The sequence below is a fragment of the Motacilla alba genome, chromosome 12, assembly GCF_015832195.1.
Source record: "Motacilla alba alba isolate MOTALB_02 chromosome 12, Motacilla_alba_V1.0_pri, whole genome shotgun sequence".
Classification (NCBI taxonomy): Eukaryota; Metazoa; Chordata; class Aves; order Passeriformes; family Motacillidae; genus Motacilla; species Motacilla alba.
Window position 1 is genome coordinate 8069427 of NC_052027.1, and position 22986 is coordinate 8092412.

The window sequence follows — 22986 nt, forward strand, 5'->3', positions numbered from 1 at the left end:
TTAGTCCTGACTCATATGCATTGCTGGGAATGGCGTTACTTTCTTTCATTCATTATGTGCCTTTAACTACTGATCTAAATTATGTTGGTTGTTTTGATTTCTTGTAACCAATATTACCTAATTTCTGTTTGAATTAGGACTATCCATGAGCTTGGAAATTGTTCTTAAACAGGGCCCAACTTTACACAATCCAAATCACTTTTAATCTGAGCAATTCACAAGTTCTTTTAAATTCGGATTTCCATAATAGCAAAGTTTATTGAAGGTTGGCTTAGTTTGCTGTCACTTCACTTTGTTCTTTTGCATCATGGAGAGTTTTATTTTGTATACCTTGATCTTAAAGTTTTGAAGAAGGGGGAAGCAAATGCGAGAGTATGATATGTTCTAAATATTCTTCCAAGAAGTGAGCCATCACATTAATTTTTTTTTTTTTTTAGTCTGGAATTGGTAGATCAATCTGGAAATCTACTATTTTTTTGTAAGAAGACCCATCTGTTAGATGAAGTGTTTAAGTGCTCTCATCTGGAATGGAGATTTTGAGGTAGAAGCTGATGGAATACTGAAACAATGCCATCCACAGATTGTGAGTTTAAGCTTGGTAAACACAATCATTGTATTATTGTCCCTCCTCATGTGAATATTTGCCTGAGAAAAAAATAGTTCCTTAATCATCTTGATACAAAAGGACATTTGAGGATAGCAAGTTTTTGGATTTAGAAAATTTCTTGATTTATTTTTTCTCGAATTGGTACTTCTAAAAGCAAAAATTGTGCTTTGGTTTGGTTTTGCTCTTTTATATGAACACTTGTCTTCTATAAAGTAACATAAAATGTGCTCACTGTAACAGTGAAAAAGTATATGAACTGCTGGAAGTTAATCAGATGACACAGAAAATTAACTTGGATCATCTTAGGGTTATTACTTCATTTTGGCCAATTTATCTCTTTAATTTTTAAAAAATGATTAATGATGGAAGTTTTTAATTTCATACCACTTAGTCATTGGAAAACACAAATTTGCTGGCAGGCAATGACATCTGTGTTTGATATTTTCAGGTTTTTACCAGTCATACCCTTGAAATGTATGGAGCTTTCCAAAGCGATTTTGTAACAGTGTTAGTGTGCTTGTGTATTTGTTGCTGTTTACTGAAATTTGGTTTCTTGGCAATTAAGTACTTCAACAGAGAGAAAAAGTGAGAAAGCTTTCTTTGGAATTATTTTTCCCTTTTGTTTTTTTCCAAAAGCTCATGAAGTGAGAAATGTATGTCCATTTTATTCGTTGTGTGATTAAATTATAGGTTGTTTGTTTTTTTCTTTTTTTCCTTTTGCTAGGAAGTTTTAGATCATTTAAAAGATTTCTAGTTTCTGGATAACTCTTTACCATTTCAAGAACCCAGAGCTTAGATTTCTCAGCTGTATTTTCCCTTACATGAATCTGTATTTCATTACATTCATGAATCTGTACTTCATTCATGAATCTGTACTTCAGTACATGAATGTACTTCAGTACATTCTAGCAGATTTTAAATAAACTTTTTCTGATTTAGTGAAAGAAAAATAGAAAATTGCCAGGGAAATCCCTTGCTAAGTATCATGTCTGTCAATTCATGTCAGGCTGGAGTAATTTTCATCAGCCTCAATCAGCAGTTTTGTTCAAAACTAAATTGTAGTATTTGCTAAAGACAAATACAATTATTTTAGGGCATATCTCAAACTTTGATCAAGTACCGAATATTTTGCTGTTGAAACTGTAATGTCCCAACTTATATTACAATGAACTAGTTAAATAAAAAGCTAAAAAAAAATCTGAAATGATGCACAACAGTGTGAAAATCTCTGGAGACCTTCTGTAAGCAAAGTGAAACAGACATGACTACCCTTGCAAGTACTGATAACACACAGAGATGTTTGTCTTCGTCACTAGCTGAGAATGTGGCATATCACTATATAAATTTGAGTCCTAATTAAATATTTAAAAGATGTTGGCTTTCTGTTGCCTTTTTGAGAAGATGGCATATTCTAGATAGAAAGCCTCCTGGCTTCTTGTTCCTATATATATTATGAAAGATTTGTTCACAAAGTAAAATGAATTTGGTGTTGATTTGAACAAAAAAATGTCTGCTAATTACTCTCTGAAGACAGATATTTTAGCTGGAATATAACAGGTTTTGCTTCTCTTGGGGATGTTTAAGAGCACTGATCATACATAAATGATATTAATGAAATGGGAGTATTATTTTCTTAAGGGTTTGTGCAAGTAGTCTCTGGGCAATCTACTTTATTTTTTCATATTATTTTGTATTAACAAAATTTGTTCCAGTTTGAATACGTTATGCTATTTTAATACTTGAGTTCTAGAAACTTTTTGAGCTGCACGGTCTGGCTCTGGTCTTCTATTTCTGGGTGTAACTCTTCTGGATTTTAAGGAGCAACTTAGATGTCAAGAGAATGAGGTCAGGCCTGGGAGCTGTCCCTGTTCCTGGAGTCTGCTGCCTTGGTCAGGTGGCAGAGCTGTTTGTGTGGGGCTCTTTCTGGGAAGGCTGTGCTCTCCCAGGGCACTCACAGTGGTATCCGTTGCCTTCAGTGTGTTTGTGCAGTCTGGAGCAGGAGATTGTCACCAGGACACACCATCACCTACTTCTGCAAGTGCAGAGGGGAGTTTTTTTGAACAAAGAAGGCGGCGCTGCAGAGCATGTTGGGAAGATTCTATAATTCTGTGATTCCCAAGTGCAGTTCTAACTTAATTTCTGCCTGATTTACTTCCACAGGAACTAGCAAGGGGAACATGTCAGCTGCTATTGTTGAGAATTAAAATGTAATGCCTTGGATTAAAATTCAAAGGGCAGTGCTCTGATGTGTTTTCCCTTCCCAAGTTTCTTATGGCAGTGCACAGTGTGAACAGAGGTAACACTTGGACCATTCCAAGCAGCTGAAGATGAAATTCAGTGGAAGCCCTGCTGAATTTACCAAGCCTAGGCAAGCACAGTATTTTATTTTTCTAATGTAATTTTTTTACACCAAGATTTCTTTCATTACCACTTGTGCATGGAAATCAAAGATTCACAATGAGATTAAATTTCATTCTTTTTTATATAAATGTTACATGTATAAAATTCATGAAGAGAGCACTATTAAGAATGCAAAAGCAAGTGGGCACAAGAACAGAGTGTTAAGACTGGCATTGCAACAGAAATTCAACTTCTCTTATGCATATACATTCTCATGAAGTAATCAGAATTATCTAAAACACATAATATTTTCCAGAAAACTTCTTCCTTGCTCAGTGCAAAAGATGGACAGTGCTCAGTTAATGAGCAGCTATTTGAGATGTTGTTTTATCCTCAGTGTTTGATATGTGACCCTAAGCCTTATTTCCAGCACATTGTTCAGACCCTGCTCAGACGTCAGAATTATTAATTTCCTCATAGGCTTTGCTGTGCTGCTCATCACTACTGTAGCCAAGTGCTACACAGGTTTTAAATTAAATTTATCTCCACAAAGCCTCAGTGAGGGATGTGGTATTATCTCTGTTTTACAGATGGGGAGCTGACAGAGATTAAGGTCAGAAAAATTCACCAAATTTGGATGTACATTTTAGAACATAAGATTGTATTTTAGTGCCCTTCAGATCATACAGGATGTTCTATGTTCAAAAAACACCACTTGCTACTTCAACATCAGGTGTGTTGTTCTTGTTGCTGGATAACTTCCCCAGCAGCTCAAGGCTGCAAACTGAACATTCACATGGCACTACTTACCACTGAAGAAAACTTTGTATTTGATATCTTGGGCAGTATCACACAGGCACCCTGAGCTTTCTCTGAAATAGGCAGAACTTCAGTGAATCACCTGCAGAAATGAGGCGCTGGGGCTTGCTGAAAACTCTAACATGACTTTATTATTAAAGACTGTCGCTTAATGCTTGCATGTGAATTGGCTTTACACAAGCCATCTGAATTCCCATCCTTGTCAATTTGGTCGTTCGATTCTTGCAATGGAGAAAGATTAATTTGGAATATTGGAATTTGTGATCCAGTTAATTTGGGGAATGAATATTAGTTGAGAAACCATATTGCCTCAAAGATGGTACGGTCTTCTCTGTGAAAAAACACAAAGAGGACCTTTCCAAATGAACTTTCATTTATTTTCATTGTATATTCACATTTCTTATCTCTGTGAAGATACTCTACATACCAGAAGATTTGTGAGCAAGTCTAGCAAAATAATGTTTCTCTATTTGGGAAAACTTTAATTGGTGATTTTTATGTGTTATGTCCACATTGTGTATACTGAGTACATTTACATTATTTTTCTTGCATGCATTTTCTCCCCTGGCACTTTATTCTATGCTAGTTTTTGTTTTAGGCCTGCTGAATGCTTATGGAGTAGCGTAGAGAATTCAAGGTAAGCCCTTAGTTCTTCACAGTTCTTTAAAAGCAACAGCGTAGATTTGCACCATGGCTAAACATAGTGATTTGTGAGTCTTTGTGTTAATTTTTGTGAATTTTGGTAGCATTAATTTGACCAGGGAGAAAAGATTTCACTGTATCATTTTGTGCTCCTTAAAGTCTACTTCTGCTTTGTTTTCTTACCTGTTAGATTCATATTTCTTTAAATTTTCCCAAAGCTCTTTGAAATCTTTAGCTGACAATGATTAGAGAAGTGAAATGTTTCTTACATTCATCAAGAAAGGTACCAGCATAGTGGCTGGTATGATAGAATTATGTAGATAGATAGAGAACCCCTTTCTTTAAACATCTTTTTAATGTTAACCTACAAAGCTGCTTATTAGACTACATTCCTCTTGCCAAGTTCATATCTTTTGTGGAACTGGGAGGCTACCCAGTGTGTATGGAGTTGGAGAGTTTTCTCTTAGCTGTGAAGTGCACTCAGGGAAGCCAAAACGTCTCTTATAACAACATAAGAAAATTAATTTTTCAGTAGTTTCAAAGTCTCTTTTGTTTACAGTTGTATTCATTTCCAGACTGCTGAGAGCCAGCTATTCCCAGAGCTTTATGGTATTGCTGTGGCATTACTTACAGAACAACTGCTTGCTATTGAGGAAAAAAATGAAAGTTAGTGAGAACTTTGCTTGACTAAGTATGATTTCCTACTGGGCAGCTTGGGTAGTACATGTGTATTGTGCAAATCACCTTTTAAATAATAAATTGCATCCATTATTTAAGAAGTGCAATGGTAGTCCAAAGTTTTCGTTGGAAATAAACCCTTTATGCCTGCCTTCTATAAAATATGCTAGTCAGGGCTGTGGGTGCAGGGCTGTGGCACTGAGGTGGCAGCCCAATTTATGAGTTACTTGTCCAGGGGAGTCAGAGAAATTCGGAAATAAATCAGAGCTTGAGCTTTGACAAATTCTTGGAGCTATAGAGGGGTCTCTGGTTGAGGTCTCTGCCAGTTTGCCATACTTCAGACTAACCATTTACCCTGCAAATTGCAGATTAAGATTTAATCATGTCTATGGATTTCTAATTACTCATGAGTATCTTATTAGAAACCCTGGCTGGCAAGGAGCTCCAAAGACCTTTTAGTAAATCACACAAAAAATTTGTTTCCCAATTAGTTGCAGAACAGTCATCTGGCACCCAATTCTTGTTTAAAATGTTAGCAAGTTTACAGAAAAATGAGAACATAATACTCTCAGCTATTCCAATCCACCATGTGACCATAAATGTTTTTTAATCTTGAAAAGTTAAAAGCAGGAACACTAAACCATTTTTGTTGATGCCTGAAGTGATACAGCGTAGGAAAGAGAGCCAGAAATACAGCAGAAACATACAAAACTATTTGCTTGGTTTATGGCTTGATAATGTGACTCATGCAGTTCTCTATGGTGAGTCTAGGTAAAAAAATAATCATATAGATTGTTTTCTAAAAGGAAAAGACATGAAGAATTTTATGGTAGTTACAGAGAGATGAAAAATGCATATTTTTCCAGACATTTGGTAATCATAAAGCAAAAAGCAACCAGGAGAATGATGTGCAGATACAGTAAAATGTGTAATTATCAGATAAATAAGAAAATTAAAACAATACATTTGTAAAAATTATGAGAACTTAAAAATTTCCTATGTTTATATAATTTTTGTAAGCATTTCTTAATCTTTTACCAAGGATGATCCATGCGAGCATATCAAAAATAGGTTTAAGCTCTTTATCACATTTGGTTTTGGTTTCTCTGTATTTCTGCTTCTAGCATTACAGTGGAGAAAATGCTTTATTACATCAGTGATTTTGAAATTTGACTTTAAGAATATAGACGAGATCATCTTTGACTTCTCTTTCTTCTGTAAACCAATCAAAGGAGTTGCTGGACTTGTCTTAAGGCCTGATTCTGAAAATAACCTAGTGAAAGCTGTTTAATCGATTTTAGTGGTTGATTTGCTAAGAGCACCTGTCTAGTGGGAAAAGATTCCTGAAGAGCAACTTGAGGTGAAAATGTAACCCCAAACTTCTCAGGCTTCGTATCCTACTGGAATAAATCTAATGCCTGTATGTATTACATAACAGGAACTGCAAGCCGCTTTCTCCCAGCAGAAAATATCTTATGAAAAGAAGTCATATTCAGTAAATAGTTGTATTTTAATATAACTCTGTTTTCTGCTACCAGATATGAAACTTCTCACAAAAAAAAATCATGTAAGACCGCCTGTATTTTGCCTACATTTTTTTGAGTCATAGTGTTCAGGATTAATCTAACCAAAAATCTGTAAGTAGGTTCCTGTCATGATTTAATGCTGGTTTGACAGTGAGTGTTTTCTTTTCCAAAATTTGCTTATTCTTTCAATTGATTTGCAACCCAGCTATCATTCGACATTACCTTGTTCAGCAAGGACCCTCACAGTGCTCTGTACAAAAATCCAGAAAGCTCTGATTTCTGCCACAGGTTTTTTTGAGAAAGATAGGGAAGTGACCAGAAAGCAGGAATGGTGTTTGCCATTTTCCAGGCATATGGGCAAGTAAAGGGAAAGCATTTGAGGAAAATCAGAGGGAAAACCTGTGCAGAGGGGGAAAGTTAAACCAAGAAAAGTGCTCTTTGCATGCAGTCCACAATTTGACTGGTGTAAATGAACCAGAAATAGTAAGAACATGTCACACCACATTGCATTTTTCCAGTGAGGGTAATATGAACTTTTAAAAAAATAACTGTCAAATTTCAGCATTAGAGCAGCACTTCTTTTTTTAAATACATTGGAAATGTATGTGTACCATGGTAGTTCTGTAACTAGCCAGTACAGTCCTAAGAGTTCGCTTTTTGGCCAGTGGCCTTGACCTGCTTTGCATTGTGGGAGCATCTTTTTCCTCCCTGCTGCTCCCCAGGGTGCAGCCCTGGGCTGGCAGCCCTCCACATGGATAACCCTGGGAACTCTGCTGGAATCACCTGCCTGGGATGCACTCAGGGCTGTGGCAGAGGGCTCGCATTCTGTGAGGGACAAAAGGAAGTGGTGCAAAGATGTGGACATAAATTCTTTGAAATGATGCTTCATTAATTCCAGTGTTCGTGGAACAGTCTGGTTTAAGTGGTTTCATTTTGGAGAGCAAGCATGTAAATAAAGTGATGAAATAAGAACTAATGGGGTTTGTCTTAAAGATTCCAACATCTAGAAATAAACATAAATGTGCTGTACATAAATGTGAAGGACCCACTATCTAGTCTTATTAGCTTTATATAAATGTAAATGTGACAATAAATTTTCATTAAATGTCTATTTTCATTTATATGCCCGAGGAATTGTTAGACTAAGTGTGGTGTCTGCCTTTTCCTCTGAATGTTTGTGTTACATTTATTAATTCAGCAAACTGAAATGCTTGCAGAGATACTCAGGTCTCGCAGGAATTGCTCTAAATATAATAAATTCAAATTCACAGTATTACCAATAGCCATGGTCTAATAATAATAAGTTTGCATTTAGAATGAAATTTTGGGCAAAAGGACAAAATAATAAAATTCAGGAAGTAAATCTTTAAAGGTTTTTACTGAATCAGGAGAGCTTTTGGAAGTGATGTAGCTGGTTTGTCAGTGAAGAAATTATAAAATTCTGGACTGTTTCTGGAAACTCATCATCCAACATTTCTGGCTCATACAACACTTCTTTTTGCCTGGACGTGTGCTGGCTCTGACTTGTGTGAAGCAGCCTTTTGCCATAGCACACCCTGTGCTCTCACTCTCTCTCTCTGATTGTGCTTTGGTTTATACCACCATAAACGTTTGGAAGAGCCATTACTCTCTTTTCCCAATGGACTTCTTTACTCCTTGAATCTTTTTACTTAACTCCCTGCAGCTTGTCTTCTGCAGCTCTCTTTGCCCCATCTCTGCTGTCCAACACTGTAGATGTCCAAATTGCATTCACTCAGAGGAAATAGGAAGCCACTTCAGGGGAAGGCTTAGTCTTGGTGTGTATTTCTAAAGCCTGTAAAGGGACTTTATGTTTTGCAATATAAGTAATAATAATAATAATAAAAGATAGAACAGCTTTTTCTTTATTCCCCATTTTTAAAGCCACCTTTTTTTTCCACTGAAGGGTTCAGCAAAAGACCAAGCCTAGTTGTTCCATCATGTCAGCTCTCTTAGTCTGTAGCTTCAAAAGGAATGAGCTTCCTCCCCCATCCTTCCTTTTGCTGGGGTACAGTTTTACTTACATTTATATATCTCAAGAGATGTCACAATTTTTTATTGCTCCTCTACCATGTAATGTAGCCCTAGGTAGCCACACTAGGAAAAAGGATTTTCATGGTATAATTTCTGCCATTTAATGCATACTGTAAAGCATTTTCCTAATTTTTTCCTTTTCTGCCTTTCACCTCTCTGCTTAAAAAAATGCATGATTGATATTAATATTTTTCCCTAATAAAAATGTATTTTCCCTTGATCTTAGTGTTGGTAATACATTATTCAGTGTTCCTTCTTAATAAAAGCCATTGGTTGTTCCATTACTCACAGCAGTTATTACAACTCTAAAGGTCTCGTTCATCAGAATGACTTGCAGAGGCAAAATCAAACCCCTGAGTTCTCCATGGATCAGGATAATAGCTGTGGTACATGCAAGTTGTTAAAAAACTGAAATTTAATGTGTGTTTCTTTGTTTTGTTTTGCTTTTTTTTTTTCTTTTCCCCTTCCCTCTCTCTAGAAGATTAACACTAAAGAAGGATCTGTGAATATCATTTATTTTATTGGATACATGTGGTTTTGCATGTATTGTCACTGACGTATTTTATGAAAATCCTTCTGCCAGGATTTTCTTCTCCTGGGAAGCTGAGAAGCCTCAGGAACAAAATGTAAACAATGACTATCTTCTGCTGTGGAATGCAACAGGTGGATCTGTGATTGGTCTCATGTGGTTGTTTCTAATTAATGGCCAATCACAGTCCAGCTGTCCGGACTGTCTCGGTCAATCACAAGATTTTGTTATTCGTTCCTTTCTATTCCTGTCCAGCCTCCTATTCTTTTAGTGTAATTTTAGTTTAGCATTTTTAATATAATATATATCATAATATAATAATCAGCCTTCTGAAACATGGAGTCAAGGTTCTCGTCTCTTCCCTTGTCCTGGCTGCCTTGAAAGACCACAATGTATTTTGTTCTTTTTGTAAAAATTGTTGAAAATGACTGGTTGATTTTGATTGATTTTATCCTGTTTCACAAAACATCTTTAAAATCACAGATATAGTCCATAGATTCTGAGTTTCATAATTATCAGACTTGTCTTTGAATTCCTGCTGAATTTTTGTTGGATCATGATAGAAGGAAGCATAATCTTCGATAACCTCTGCTAATATGTGGAAAAATGGGCACAGTTTTTGAGCAGAGAAGATTCTGAGAAGTTCTAGATCAAGTCTTGGGGCTGGAATTCTGTTTGAAAGATAACTTCTGTAATATTGTGGTGCATTGAGTTTGTGCATTCTGGCATAAAATTGACATAAACCAACTGCAGGATAATGCAAGACAGCAATCTTTTTTCATGCTCGTAATTGTAAAAGGTTTTTAAAAAAAGTAAAGTTGCAAGTCTAGCTAGGATATCAAAACAACAACAACATCAACAAAAGTGATGTTTGGAAACAGATCCTCATATTTGAAGTTGGCTGTTACCTCAGCACAGAGGCGAACAAGGGCTTCCACTGCCAGACTGATTTTCTCAGCATGGTTAAATGGTGTATGAGTCATCTTCTGAGGCACGCAGTGTACACATGGACACTTGAAGAATGTCGAGCCTGTTTAGTGCTTTCACGACTCTTCTAAACCCTCATTTTTCTGCAAGTTTAATGTATTATACAACTCTTTTACCCCTACAAACCTTTTCATTTATTGTTTATAACTTTGCACTCCTTACCTGAATTATCAGAAAAAACCAAGTTGGCCTAATTTGTATTCCAAAATGCTTGCTGTAGAAATGAATTTGACAACTACATCTACATCATTTAAAAATATTTATGCCCTCTCCATGTATTATGGATGTTATATCGCCTTTGATGTCTAGCTTGATTCTGCATTTGCTGATTAACTTGTCAAAGTTGGAATTGCTTTACAGTGTTGCTACAGAGTTGCTCACTTGCTTTTAGGTGTCTGCATTGTTCTTGGTCAACAGGCTTCTGGGTAGCTGAAGTTTGAGACATTTTTTGGGGTGGTTGTGAGCATTTTGGGAGCAGCGGAGAGGTCTTTAAAAAAATTGTTTTAATGATGGACCAGAAAATTGGGAAAGAGGAAACTGAGGACAGACTTATGTACGTGTTGCCTGTGTGTACCCACGCATGGCCTGACCAGGTGCAGTAGACAGGAGTGTAATGCCAGAAGAGGGATAATTTTGAGAAGTAAACGTGTATGTTAGTACGCAAAGAAATGAGAATGCTAGTATTTTATTTGACCTGTAGATTTTAAATAGGCTTTAGTCTTTGTTTGAATTTTGTGTGTTTTCTGCTTTAGATAAGTTGATGGGACAGCTGGACTGGTTGCAGAAAATATGTTGAGACAGGTTTGGGAGCAGTGCAGCTTTCCTGTCAGGAGCCAAAGGTGAGGATGTACATCAGCTCACTGGTGATGGGCAGAATGGAGAAAAAGAGAAAGCCTTGTACAGCAATAGCCAAAATATTGGTGTCTTATCAGCACTGGTTTGGTTACAAAACCGAACTGCAGGACCACACTGGCTCCTGTGAACAAAAGCCCATCCCAGTCAGACCCAGTACAATTGGGATCTATCTGATTTTTCTCAGGACCTCAGAGCTCTCTCAGGTCCCTGCTCATCACACTGTCCATGTCCTGTGCTGAGCTCTGGGGTGGTGCTGTTTGCCCAGGGAGCTTTGTGCAGTCTCCTCCTTGGGCCCACTGCTACCACCCAAAAGCCACAGCCAGGCAGGGAAGGGACAGTTCTCATGATGGTCACAGTCACACCCTAGGAAAACCCACTATAACAACAACACTGAGATTTTCTGGGGTGAGACTGTGAGAGCAGAATGGAAAATCCTGTCCCAGAGGGGCTGGGAAATGCTGCTGCAGCTCAGGGGAAGGGGAACAGAGCTGCAAAGCAAAGGCTGTGGGATTGCAGATGGATGTCTGTGCCATCACACATGGGAAGGTGCTGAGGTGCTGTGCAACAGGCCACAGTCTATTTTCATTGTAAGTGTAGATAATTTAGCTTGATTGACCGTGCTAAGAAAATGGCTATATATTTAAACAGTAATAATTTTGATGTTTTCTTCCCTGCTAGATTAAGCAGGGGAAGCCACGTGTAGTGGATTTGAGTCCATCATAATCTGTCTGTGATGGGAGGAATCGGTCCTTGTCAATGCCACAGCATTGGTCACATGCATCACGTTTAATGGGCTTGCTGTTCAGTAGCTTCTGTGGGTGGTGAAAATGAAAAATAATCCACACAAGCTTTTCCCTACAATGTCGTGTAGAGCACTAAATACCATCCCCGTGGAGAGAATCTAGGCTATGGCTGTCAAAGAGACAGGAGTACCTTTTCTAGTTTTGTGATTCTTCTTGGCTTTTTCAGCACAGAAATGGCATAGTATGTGATGTTTTGGCTCACTGAGAGGGAGAGCAGTTTTTAATTAGAGGCCATTTTCTGGAACTGGAAGAACACAAAATATGTAGTTAAATTTTGTGCAAGAGTGGGAGTGAAGGGTGCTGAGAGATAAAGCTGTTCTAGGGCCATAGAGCCAGTAGAAAAACTAGGTGATTTTAGAATAAAATAATTTCTTTCTATTAGTGTTTTTAGGTATTTCTTGATGAAAATGTCAAATCCTGGCTGCTAGCAACAAGCACATTTATTGCTAGGTGCTTGAGTTAAATAAGTAATATTCTGACTTGTGTGGATTTCATCCTTACAAAGCGGCAGTGAGAGCAGAAAATGAGTAAAAAATTCCAAAACATGAAAAGAGGGAAGGTAGCCTGCAGTGCAGGTCATCATTGCACATTACTTCTTGAATATGGTTCAGAATTCAGATGTCTAAGTAGGACTATCACTTTTCCCATAACCAAACCTTTGAGAGGGAGCAATACCAAATAGGAATTTAAGGATATAGGTACTTTGTTCCCTTAACTACAGTGTGTAACACAAGTTTTCATATATTGATGAATTAAAAAAAAAAAAAAAACAGTAAAAAAATCAGTATTTTTGTAAGACCTTAAAGAAAATTAGGAAGGAGGAAGTTTTGTTTTGCCACATAAATTTGCAGTGTTTTTACAGTGAAATTGATTATTGGAATCAGGACTGTCAACATTCATGAAGAGGTGATGTTAATATGGTAGAATAAACTTTAAAATTTAGGAATACTCCTGGGAGTGTTTCTAAAACAGTTCTTTCTATTAGCACAGAGAGTTAATGGTATTGTAATTGGTTTCCTTCAATACACACATTTGAAGTTAGCAGCCCATTTTGCATTCTCATCTTCTCCCTTTACAACCAGATGTGCAGCTTTCCTAAAACAGTGCTCAGGGGATTCTCAGCAAAAGCCTTGAGCTTGGTTCCCAGCAGGTGCTGATCTCAACACCTTGTTCTAAGGAGGAGTAATTGTATAAGAAAAAAAAGGAGGCATTTTGGAGTACCAACACCATCTCAATTAAGCATCCAATGGGGAGGACTGTGGTGGCAGGAAGAGAACATTAAAGAACTGCTGCCATCACTCCTTGTAGTCAGCAAACTTCCAGCACTTTTCCAGCTGTCTGATTTTAGCTATGACCTGTAACAAGCAGACACCCATCTTGATGTCCTATGGACTTGTATTTAGGTGAACTTACCTTCTGCCCAGAAGATAACTTATTTTCTGTTCAGAGTTCTGGCTGTTTATGTAACACAAACGATTTTAGAGCTTATGCTGTTTAAAAACTGAAGCACAAACCGAAGCCCCTAACGCCAAAACTGAATAAATCTGGAAAAGTGAGACGTGTATAGATTTCCTCTCAAAAATAGATTTAATATATGAGTAGTACTTATACAGACTGGGGAAATGCCATGTGCCTATGATGCCATTTTCTTGGATCTAAAATTAAGAGCCAGGCACGGTTAAGGGATAAAAGGTTTTTATTTTGGTATTTAATAAGGATCCTTGTGGAGCCACATTTGGCCAGGGTGGAATGCACTGAAATGCACATTCAGGGTAGATCCCACATAAAATTTTATAGACCTCGCAGATTATCATACTCAACAAAGATGCCCCAATGAGAGGCTTGAATGAATAGTGTGATATCTTCCTATCCTGAAGTATTCCTTTATAGATGGGCTTAATTTTAGTTTATTTTAGTTTTCTAGTATTCTAGAGAGGACCTTGGTTTCTCAAGGTAGCATAAGGCTTTCTGGCCCCCAATTGTGAGGCCTTTAGGATGTTTGGTCTCCTGGCCTAAGAGAACACTAGGACTATACTAAGTTATCAGACTTAAGGAATTACAAGTATGTATGCTAAAGACACTGAGAATACATAAAAGTATATAAAGGAAAAGGCAAAAAATTATCATGAAATTTTACAAAACTAAAAAAATATTTGAAAACACTTCAGTGTTATCTCAAGATTTTTCTTAATTTTAACATTATTTTTTCCAGGGTGTAATGTAGATTTCCCGTATATTTTTTTTTTCTTTTCCTAGTATGGGTTATACAGATTTGAGGTCTGTTGTGGCTGTAAAATTAGTCTACTTGCTGTGTTAGCCTTTAATACTTTAATTCCCACCTACAACTGCAGTAGCACAGCTTGAAGGGAATTTAATTAGGAAAATGAGGCAGATGAAATAGGCAATGTAATGTATATCTGCAATATGAAGAAGAGTAAATACACTTTTCATCTGAATAGTCAGAATAGAAACTGTGTTAAACTGGGCTGAAATTTAATCAGAAATAGATTTCTTTCATTTTCGAACATTACTGTGTAATTGTCCTCCTTATTACTGGGGATTAGAAAGGCTACCATCATTAAAGAGCAAAAATCTTTAACCAGTTATGTATTGTTTCTAGTTTGTCTGGCACTGACCTCCTCTTTATGTGAAAAATGGAAATCCCTGGAGGAACAGACTTAGCGTGGTCATTCCAGTCTGGGGATTGGGGAGCCTTGTGCACACACTGTTCGCATCTCATGACCTGTGTGCACACACCTGTGCTCATTGATTCCTGCTGCTTTACTGACCATGCAAGCAATAAATGGTAGAGTTCAGGTGATTAAAACTTGCTTTGCCAGTAGCAGTTTCCTGCCTGGCAGCACTCTGGAATATTCCAGGCTTGCTGTAGTGTATTGCTGCACAGTCGTGGATATTTCACTTGTACCCATTACTTATTTCCCTAATGCATTTTTTAGCATTTGTGTTGGTTCTGAGCACAGATGATTGTGCTGTGCAGAAAAACACAGAGGATCACTAGGGCAGAAGGAAGCTGAAGTAATATATAATAGATCATGAATAATTGTTTTAGAAAAAGTCTCCCATAATCCCATTGCAGAATTGGAGAGAGTAGCACTGGGAAGTCTGCAATATTACACAGCACCACCAGTACAACTGACACATTCGCTTGAAACACATTTATTTAGTCTGAATCAAGAGATAGAAATACATTACTCAGATACATTTTTGCATAGTAAACAAACAGAAAGGGGTTTAATACATGCTTTAATTCTATGCATGAGATTTTTTTAATGTTCTAATAATTCTGGATCAACCCACTTGGGCTGTAATGTGATTCTTCAAACTATTGCAAGGAGAGGTATGACCTTAGTGCTTTTACTTCACTGATTTTTCTAGGTATTCTAAAAACAAGACAGGTAGTAAAGTAAGTAAATATCATGTGGTAGGTGCATGATGAAAACACAGTACAGGCAACCTAATGTCACCAATCTTATTTTGCTACTTTTTGCTGTTTTTTTGCTTATGGCAGCAATCAGCCAGAGGACTTCTCCAGTTGAATACCAAATCTCAGTTTCTCTCCCTCCTTAAGTCAGGTTTCAAATCATCATATTTTACATTTAGCATTTGTGATTTCGAAGCCTTGTTTCTGTGTTTAAGTCTGTCCCGTGCCTCTGGACAGTACCTTTATTTATCAGTGTCCTGGAAGACAGAACAAGAAATCATCAGTAGTACTTTGATTTTTGTCCACAGCATTGCCAAGTGCAAGGGCAGGTGGTACATTTGATTTTTCAGCTTCTGGAGACACCAGCTTACTGTTTCATCACTGGAGGGTGGTCCTGGCTATGGAATGTGTTTCTTTCCTTTGTCAGAAGCATTTCCTTCATTGGAAAGAGAACCATCTCTCTTTACTGAATTGTGTGAAAACATTCTTGCATGTTTTAATCGGAATGAAAAACCCCCATGGGGGGTTGCTGATGGGCAGCTTAAGAGAAATGAGGCAGATTGATTGAAGTTCCTAATAGTTATTTTTTCAAGCATCAGCACAAGATAGCAGGTGTTTTCTCTGCTAAGCAATTCTTCTAGTAGCTAAAGAGGCTTTATTTTTGTATGTTGTCAACTTTCAAGTTTAATATATGCTAAGGGACACATCTCAGACACTTAATCTTCTGTTGTCTTTATGTGGAAAAGAATGTAGAACCTTTTCAAATCTTTGAAACAGGTATAGTTAAAATCTCCACTCTTCCATGGTCTGTTCAAGTATTTCAGCTGTGATTTTCAGAAATAAAACAAACCATGGTGCCTGCTTAGAAAATGTTTATTACATGGAAATGTAGTAATCTTATTTGTTATCGCATCTTATACTAAGATTTATACTTGTTTTTCTGGTGTAAACCCTGATTAGATGCATCTGCTGCCCTTAAATTAAGTTCTTCTGTGGAATCAGACCACTACAAAGCTAGAAGTTCCTTTAGAAGAGCAAGTATTTCTCAAAGACATTTTCAAAGTGTGTGCACTTAGAGGTGTCTCAAAGACACTTTCAAAGTGTGTACTTGTTTTATAGGAGCAGGTACGAGTGTGTAGGTGCAAAGTTTGGGGTAATTGGGAGTGGGGCTGGGCCCAGCCTCATCCCTAATGGGCTACAGCTGTGAAAAGCAGGTGAGCAGCACTGCCAGCAATGAGCCATGGAGTGCCCAGGGGCACTGAGCAACCACCAAAGGGAACAGAGGGCACACAGGTGCAATGCATGAACGTGAGGGGTATAGAAGGTTCTGCTGAAGAACAAAAAGGGCAGATGCTTGAAGCCTTCTGATGAGGTATGATGTTACTCTGTGTGGGTGAATGCTTGAAGCCTTCTGAAATTTTGTGGTGGTGCTCTGTGTATTGTGGCTGTCTCAACTGTAATATATGCTGGGACACAAGTGGGATGATAAATTAGAATAAATCTCTTCGATTAGAAATAAGTTTAGGTCTTACTGTGCACAGTAATCTTGCAAGTAAAGAACTGCAACAGAAGACCTCTATGGCTGTAGCAGTAGATTTCCCTGTCTCAGGCAACATATGAAACTGAATTTCCTGATTAGTCACTTGGTGCAAGCTGGGTAATGTGAGTATAATGCTTCTGATGTGGCTGAAGTATTGTCACATGAAATTTGTCATTTCTTCATTTTTCACCCTGCAGTACCTTGGGTATTTCTGATTGAATTAAATACTTTAAATACTCTAGGGCTTAAAGACCTAAAATAGACACAGTTGGGACTGTGCTGTAGCTATTTAAGAGGGATTTTCCTTCTTGTCATGAAGAGAGAAAATTTTAGTGAATGAAAGTGGAATTCTTGACTTTCTATAAGAGAAAATGTGGAAGTGATCATCTTCACATTCCAGTTGCTCAAGCTAGAAAGTGTGAATGGAAAGTGGCTAAATAAACTTTCTTCAATTTGCCAGTATTTTTTCAGTTGAGGTATTTAATGGAGAAATTAAGAAAATGTGTTTTATTTCATACATCCGGTGTGCACTGATTTTCATTATGGCAGAAAAAAAATGAAATCCTGTTTGTGCTTTTTGAAGAATGTATGACCCAAATGTTTACAATGCAGGACAAATAAAAATGGGAGGAAGAAATTGCATTCCCTAGAATTTTGTAGCCCTGCCAAGATGATGAGAGAAGACTTTAAGAAATCATATGTAAATTTTTTGCTTATGAAAAAGCCTTTTTCACCACTCCTTCAAAGATGTAATCATTTTAAGGAAGATGTAACAACCAAGAAGATGTAATTCCAAGACACCCAATGCTTTGATGAGCCCAGGAGGCTCTTTCTGCAAGAAGCTGCATAGGCAATTTGTTTTATTGTTTTATTCCTGTTGCTTGGAAAGGCAGAGTCAATCCCTTAATTATCTTAACCATTGTCTCTTTCAGACCCTGAAGATCAACCCTGACCATGCTGAGATTTGGGCAACACCTCATCAAGCCCTCGGTGGTGTTTCTGAGGACAGAGCTGTGCTTTGCTCTGGTGAACCGCAGGCCGGTAGTGCCAGGACGTATCCTTTCCATGGTGCTGCGCTCCTGGGAAGAGCAGGACCCGCTCAGGGCATTTGGAAGGCCAGGTAAGATGTGACATGGGTTTATTCCAAATCCAGGCAGTGATGCTTGATCAGAAGATGCTTGATCAGTGTTGCAGAACTGCCGAAAACAGTTGCTTAGCAACTGTGACCTTCGAGGTGAATTTCGACTGACCTTTTCACCACAGAAAATATATAAACAACCAGGTGCTGCTGAAAGCATTTTAAAGTCTATAGGAGGTGGTACTGCTTAAATTCCATATTATGCTAAATAACACATCCTCCTTCCCTTTTAATAATGTCACTTATTTTTAGATGTGGTAACTTCTTTATGGGGGATTTTCAACTTTTCCTGGCTAAATGTACACCATTTGTCAAATGCCTGTAGAACCCTGTATGAAGACTTTGAAGACTTTTTTTGGGGGGGGTGACAGATTGCTTTGATTAATTTAGGTGGGAATGGATTAAATAAACCATCTGTGTAGTGCACATATTTCATGATGAAAATATGAAGCCTCATGGTGTAAGTAAAATTCTTGAGTTTGGAACTGTATTGTAACTTGATTATACAAGATGCTCGATGTACCTGTTTAATGTATTTTGTAGTGTAGTGTGTGTTATTTTCCAGTTAAAATTTTGCTGCTCTGTAACTTGTGCTCATTTTAGTGGCTGGAAGTGAAATTTTTCAGAAATAATCAAGACTGATCACTTTTCCCATAGTGGCTTATGATAAAATTTTAGTAGATGCTCAGGCAATGAATGACTGTGTTTGGGGAAAAAAAGGGAGTTGTCTGGAATTTTTTGAAAGTTTTCTTGTTAGTTTTGTGGGTTTGTGTAGTTTTTTTTCAAAATTTTAAGTCAAGTGAATTTAAATATATACTTTTTAAACCCAGAAATATATTTCCTCTGCAATATGGAACCTTCCTTTCCTCCCACCACTTCTGCAGATTATAATTGTTCTATATTGAACTTTTCTCCCCACCTGTTTTGAATGGTGTTTGTGTGTACCAGAAGTCAGATCATGGTGAAGATGCGCAGACTTCATAGAAAATTTAAAGGTGTTACTGTCTCACCAATATACTTTAATGAATTAAATTAACAGTTTTTTTGATCTTCAAGTTTCTGGAATTCCTGATGTATATCCAAGGTGATTTACAGATTTGGCATAACAAAAACCATTTCAAAGCTGTGTAAAGACAGCGTCACATTGGTCACTGTGTGATGTAGGACCCGTAAGTCCCTGAGCAGTTGCTGTATGCATTGTGTGGATCAGAGAGTAAATAAACTCTTATCTGTTCTGTGAGTGCAGGTTTTAAAAACAATATTTGACTATTTTTTTTTAATTAATCAGTTACATGAACAATTGCATCTATTGTTAAAAATAGAGTATTTCAGATGAAGCATTCTTGTTTTAAAGTTTTGTGAGCACCTAGTAATGACAAGTTAAGGAGCCTATAAAACTTAATTATTACAAGCTTCTTTTCTTCTTAAATAATTAAAGATTATAAACTCTTGTTGTATAATTATTGCTGACTTTTGGCAGATACATTTATTTGCTCAGGGTTTAGCTTTGTTATCCCATAATGAGTATTGCAGTGTATTTTATAGTGTCACATTGTTTTAATAGCTTGTGTTGTAATATATAATGTAGTCTTTGTTTCTCCATTGAATAAATGTTCAGGTAATAAAAACACAACCCTTTTCCTTTCTCATTACAATAAGAAGAAATTAGGAGAGATCTTGATGTAAAGGCTAGAATACAGTATGTAAAATAGAGCAATTTGCAGTCGTAAGCCTTTTAAAGTGTCTGTATAATGCAGCATTCATCTTGAGACCTGGCAGTAAGAAGTGTATTTTCTTTGTTTTATTGCAATAATTTTATCTGCCTTGTCTTTGGCACATGTGTGACATTTTTTTTTTCAGTAGAAAATAAAATATTAATGTATGTGAATTAGAGAGACAAAGGAAATCAGTTTGAAAGCCAGATCACTCCAGGTGGTGGCTTTAATTAACTAGTAAGGTTGAAATTCTATCTTGAAACAGAACATAGGGTTGGAATTATGAATTTGCAGTAATAGTTTTAAAATAAAACTATTCTCTGGGAAAAAGTCTGTCACAATGGTCTTGTGGAGTTCAGTGTGACTTGAGCAATGCCAAAGCACTGTTCACTTAACACATTGCAAAGCTTTGTTTCGTTTATATTGAGCTGACAATCCTGTGAATTTATCTTGGCATTTGAAAGGTAAATTGTGGTAACAGTCCAAAATTAGGTAGAGTAAGAATATAGTATTTGTGGTAAGGAAAGGGTTCTCCTGTTCCTGGACAGAAGTGCCTCATTTTTCCCAGCATTAGACTTCTTCCCAATGGGTGCACCGAGTTGACAGACTCAGGAACCTGTTTGTATTGGGATCCCTTCGAGTGATTACTGCAGGTTCTTGGATAGGAAGGTGCTGGGTACTCACTGTTGAGTAAGGGATATCCAACATTAAACTGGAATCTTCAGTGTGCAAGCCACAATGTGCACATTTGTGGGACGGTAGGAAACATTGACCTCTTCTGGCACAAGGAGACAGAGGAGAGCTGCAGGTGGTCAGGGTGCAGGATTAGTGCTGGTTCTCCTCATGAGATCCATTCCCTTTGCTGCCACCTGGCAGGCAAAGACTCAGAGGTGTTGGACCACAGGCTGTCTGGAGACATTGTCACTTAACACCTATAATAGTAAGGGGTCTGTATCTACTCTTGTCTGATATCAGAGCAGAAGGCACGTGGCATTGGGGACAGTGTTGATTAATGAGATACTGGGTTTTGGGTTGTACTTTTATGATGGCTTCCTGGCATTGTCACAGAGCCAAGAGTCTGGGTGGGAACACAAATACTGCATTCAGCGCACATCTGGGCTGTAAGCTTGGAGCAGGAAGGAGGTAGCTGGGTGTTCTGGAAGCTTGCTGGGATGCCCTTACAGAGGTACTCATTCCCTTTTTTACAAGGATCCTTGTTTCCTCTCTGTTCTGTCAGCTTGCTGCTTTGCAGAAGGTGATTGTGAAAAGCAGTCACTTGTGGCTCCCTTGAACAGCTCTGTGGTTGTTTTGGAGGAGGCAGCTATTCAATAGCTGGAGCAGTGCAGGGATGTGTCTACAGTCAGCAAATGCATTGTTTCTGTCACACAAAAGGCACCAGACGAACTGAATCAGCTCATGCAAGCAGCATGAGCTCAGCTCCTCCTTGGCTTCTTGCTTGAATTACTTCATTCAGAACCTTGCTGCTTCCATAGAGCAGAACTGTGGTGCTCTTGGAAACAAATTCTATCTGCTCTGTGATATGGACCTTTTGTGCTTTAATATGGTAACAAATACCTTGTGAATGACCTACCATTTTATTGATGTTTTCTTAGTCCTGCACCAGAGCTTTACATGGTTTCCCTCCCATCTTCAATAAATATGAACTGGTTTTTATCAATGCCTTTCTCATGGTGTTGTGCAGGGTACTTGTTTTCATCTTGTGTTAAATATGAAAAATGAATTTCAACATAAGCAGAATCCATTTGGGGACTAGGACTTTTTATTATAAATAAAATTATTCATTAGTTATGTCCATTTTTTTTTTTCAGTAGACAAGTTATTGATCTTTAGATTTGTGTTCAGGATGCCATAGGAACTAGCACAAAAGGAACACAACAACATTTGTAAATTGATTGAATGCAGTGTGTAATGACAGAGACAAACAGCAGATCTATGGCAATACTATATTATACAAAGCATTTTTCAGCAGTTTATTGAATTGGTTATTAAAAGGAACAGTCTTTCCAGCTGGGAACAGCAAACTGAGGGTTATTAGGACCAAGTAATTTTATAGAAATTTGTGGACACTTTGGCTCCCTTACTAAGGGCACATGTATGTGTGTAATAAATTAGAATAAACACTTTACAACAACTTTTCATATGGGATTGATTATGAAAAGGTTTTTCCATCTAAAAAACCCAACAAAATGGAAACAAAAAGGGAAGACTGTTTAACTGCTATATGCTGAATTTTGCTGGACTGTTTTGTACGGCTCTTTTCATAGATATCTAAGTTTTCCCACCAGAAAGTATTCTGATTGTGGGGAATAGACCATGTATAAAACCCCACAGCATATGATATTTTCTGGCACCTTCATCACCACATGGAGATAATGGTCATTATTTGTTGCCGAGGCCGTGTGCTGTTCTGTGAGTTGCCGCCGCTTGTTCCTGTTATTAATGAGCAGAGAGAACATTAGTTGAACCAGATGCTCCCTTCAAAGGCCTGCTAACACCCCGAGCTGCAGTGTAATTGGTCTGCTGCAGGGGTGGGACAGGATCCAGGGTCAGGCAATGTGAGAGCAGCATCTGCTCTGCTGCAGTTTGTCTGGCTGGGAGCTCCCTGTCATCTGCTGTCACATCGGCTCTATTGCTTCAGACTGATGTGTTCTGTAGTGCCACAAATATTTTCCTAATGAGTTCCTTAAAAGTTTTGCAGTTAAAAAGAAACAGTCTTTTAGAATTATTATTGTTACTTAATATACTTTCAAAGTAATTTTCATTTAGTTACAGACCTGACAGAGTTTCCACTGAAGACAGGACACTAGAAAGAACAGTAGTATTCTCTCACACATTTGGTTGAAAACCATGGTATTTATCTTGTACATGAAATTTTAATTCTTCATAAACTTACAGAATTGCTGTTATGATTTTATTTGTACATTACACATTTATCATATCTATATTTATGCCCTGTAAGTATGGATTTTATGGGTTTCAGTCGAAATAAGTGTTAATATTTACCATAAAACTAAGATGAAGAAAATAAAATTCAGTTATATTGCAGAATATATGTTTATAGCTACATATTCCAATAATGTACACTGCATGTTTGCAACAACTTGTTTGAGATATCTAATCTTGTAGGAAAGTACTCTTTTCTTTAGTGCTCATTACAGAAGCTTCCTATACATTACCACTATTATTAGTTTGTTTAGCACAATATTAAGGAGCAGTCATGTTCCATTTAGCTCTTTAGAAAAGAGCTAAAAATAAAGGGGTTTGCTAAAGACTTTGTAATTTAAATAGGAGG

General features: G+C 37.4%; 1 protein-coding gene across 5 annotated transcripts in view; it reads left to right on the plus strand.

The window, feature by feature from the left end:
* FHIT (fragile histidine triad diadenosine triphosphatase) overlaps positions 1-22986 on the plus strand; it is a 530314-nt gene that overhangs the window by 119133 nt on the left and 388195 nt on the right. For 4 of the 5 annotated variants that reach the window (XM_038148756.1, XM_038148757.1, XM_038148758.1 and 1 more), the window contains one exon: positions 17753-17940. In XM_038148756.1, coding sequence (XP_038004684.1) covers positions 17775-17940 — 166 coding nt within the window. In that variant the 5' untranslated portion in view covers positions 17753-17774. The remainder of the gene's footprint in view (positions 1-17752; positions 17941-22986) is intronic. The other variant, XM_038148760.1, reaches the window with a different exon arrangement.